General features: G+C 34.1%; 1 protein-coding gene across 1 annotated transcript in view; it reads left to right on the top strand.

The window, feature by feature from the left end:
• The first annotated feature begins 139 nt into the window (after positions 1–139).
• LOC111391242 overlaps positions 140–2011 on the top strand; it is a 4656-nt gene continuing 2784 nt past the window's right edge. Inside the window, exons 1-3 of the mRNA XM_023016410.1 lie at positions 140–349; positions 542–897; positions 1601–1971. Coding sequence (XP_022872178.1) covers positions 207–349; positions 542–897; positions 1601–1971 — 870 coding nt within the window. The 5' untranslated portion in view covers positions 140–206. The remainder of the gene's footprint in view (positions 350–541; positions 898–1600; positions 1972–2011) is intronic.

The following is a 2011-nucleotide window of genomic DNA, read 5'->3' as shown; positions in this document are numbered from 1 at the left end:
ACCTTTTTTTTTTTTTTTTTTTTTTTTTATAAAAGCAAATTATAGGTCAAAATAGTCTTTTTGGACAAAGGAAAAAAGCCCATCTTGTTAAACAAAGAAAATTACAAAAGCAATTAAAGCACACTTTTGTAGACTCCACTTTGCATTGCTTTGTGTTTAAGGGATTGATAATTGGAGACTTCATCTCCTCGAAAGGAATTAAGAAAATGCAATGTCCTAAAGAAACAATAGCCAGGCTATTCTACAATGTCTCGAGTTCTTTTCTTCTTCTATCCTTTTTCTTCTATTTTACTTCCATTTTCCTTGCCAAGCTTTTCATCTTCCTCGGAGGAAATCCATTTTCACGAAGGTAAAATTAAGTTCCGTCCATCCTAATTTCTCCTTCCACCAGGCATTAGTAAAAATTCTGTAAAGGGCTGAATATGGCACGGTTCGGTCAAATTCTGACTCGATACAGGCCAGAAGTCTGCACGTGTGATGGACCGAACTGGACTAGAATCAAATGGTCGTGTATATAATTTTGTACTTGTTTTTCTTGCAGGAATCAGGAATATGGATATGAATTCTACGTTACTTCTGATGAGGAAATGGAAATGGAAGTAGAAAATGAATATTATGGTACTGATCATCAGCCCTACGAAATTAAGGATCATTTGATAGCAAATATAAGTGAAACACTGAGGTTTGTGGCCGAAGAGGATCAAATCTCAGAAGGGAAGAACTTGGATTCAGGAGAAAGTTTTGCGAGTATTGATGAACATGAAGAGGTATTTGAGGAAGAGATTCTTGTAGAAGATACTGATACTGATACTCCTCGTGATTCTGAAGCCAATGATGACAACAACCCCACATCAGAATCTGGCAACAACTTAGAGGCAAATAGTGAGAGGCATCAAGGTATGCAAATTCAAATTCATTTCTCACTTACAATGGATTGGAAAATACTCGTTTGTCTATGTTCGATATTTGGTACTAGACATGACTAAGCCCCTGTTTGGTGGGGATTAAAATCATATTTTTAACAAATTTTCATTAAAGTTGATGAAATATATGGTTCAAAAATTGTGGGTACCATAAAATATATAGTTAAAATTAATTGTTGACTTTGACTTACTACCAAATAGGAGCTAAATAGAATAATAAACAAGATCTTACCTTCTTTTTCTTTTTTAATATTATTGAGTGCAGTCGAATCCTCGCTAGAAGACATGCCGAAAATGATTAAAGAAAGAAAAGATTTTATTCATTGTCTTGTACATTGTTGTCCACTATTGTGTACCTAGAATATGTGCATGTGCAGACTTTGAGTTCTAAAATTTACATCTAGCTCATAAGCAATCTCATGAGATGCGGATCGGACAAGCCGACTCAACTAGAAAAATCAGGAACTACTCGAGATATGTTCCACTTGTATAAAAAATCAAAAATATAAAATTTTTTAACACTTCAGCCAACCTGTTCATCCAAAATCATTTTTGAAAAAACAAAAATAAAAAATTATTTTCATTTATTTATTTATTTTATGGCACTAGTTCTACCCTAGTCTCATCATTGATCATTTACCTTTTTCGAATCAATGTCCACCGATTTTGTGTCCCAGAAAAGTATGGCAGTGAAATTGTCGAAGATGAGCAGAAAAATGAGATTAATTTCAAGCAAGAAGAAGATTTCTTGGTTTTTCAACCACCCAAATCAATGAGCAAGAAATTAATGCAAGAAAAAGAAGAAGAAGATATTTTTGGGGACACTTTGACCATTGGATCAACATCGAAAGATTCATCAGAATGGAGAAGTTCAATTAATTATAGGGATCAATCAGGCACTGATGATCCATTTTCATCTTCATCAAGAAGAAGTTGTCCTAAATGGGAATCCTACACTGTTTTCCAAAAATATGATGAAGAAATGCTTTTTTTGGACAGAATTAGTGCCCAGAAGCTCCATGAAACAGGTACTATACTCTTCTTGATCTAACATTTAGTCAGGCTAAAATCACGGCTTAGTCGCCAAA

Source organism: Olea europaea, unplaced genomic scaffold (genome assembly GCF_002742605.1).
Source record: "Olea europaea var. sylvestris unplaced genomic scaffold, O_europaea_v1 scaffold769, whole genome shotgun sequence".
NCBI classification, from domain to species: domain Eukaryota; kingdom Viridiplantae; phylum Streptophyta; class Magnoliopsida; order Lamiales; family Oleaceae; genus Olea; species Olea europaea.
This window is presented reverse-complemented; position numbering and strand designations above follow the sequence as displayed.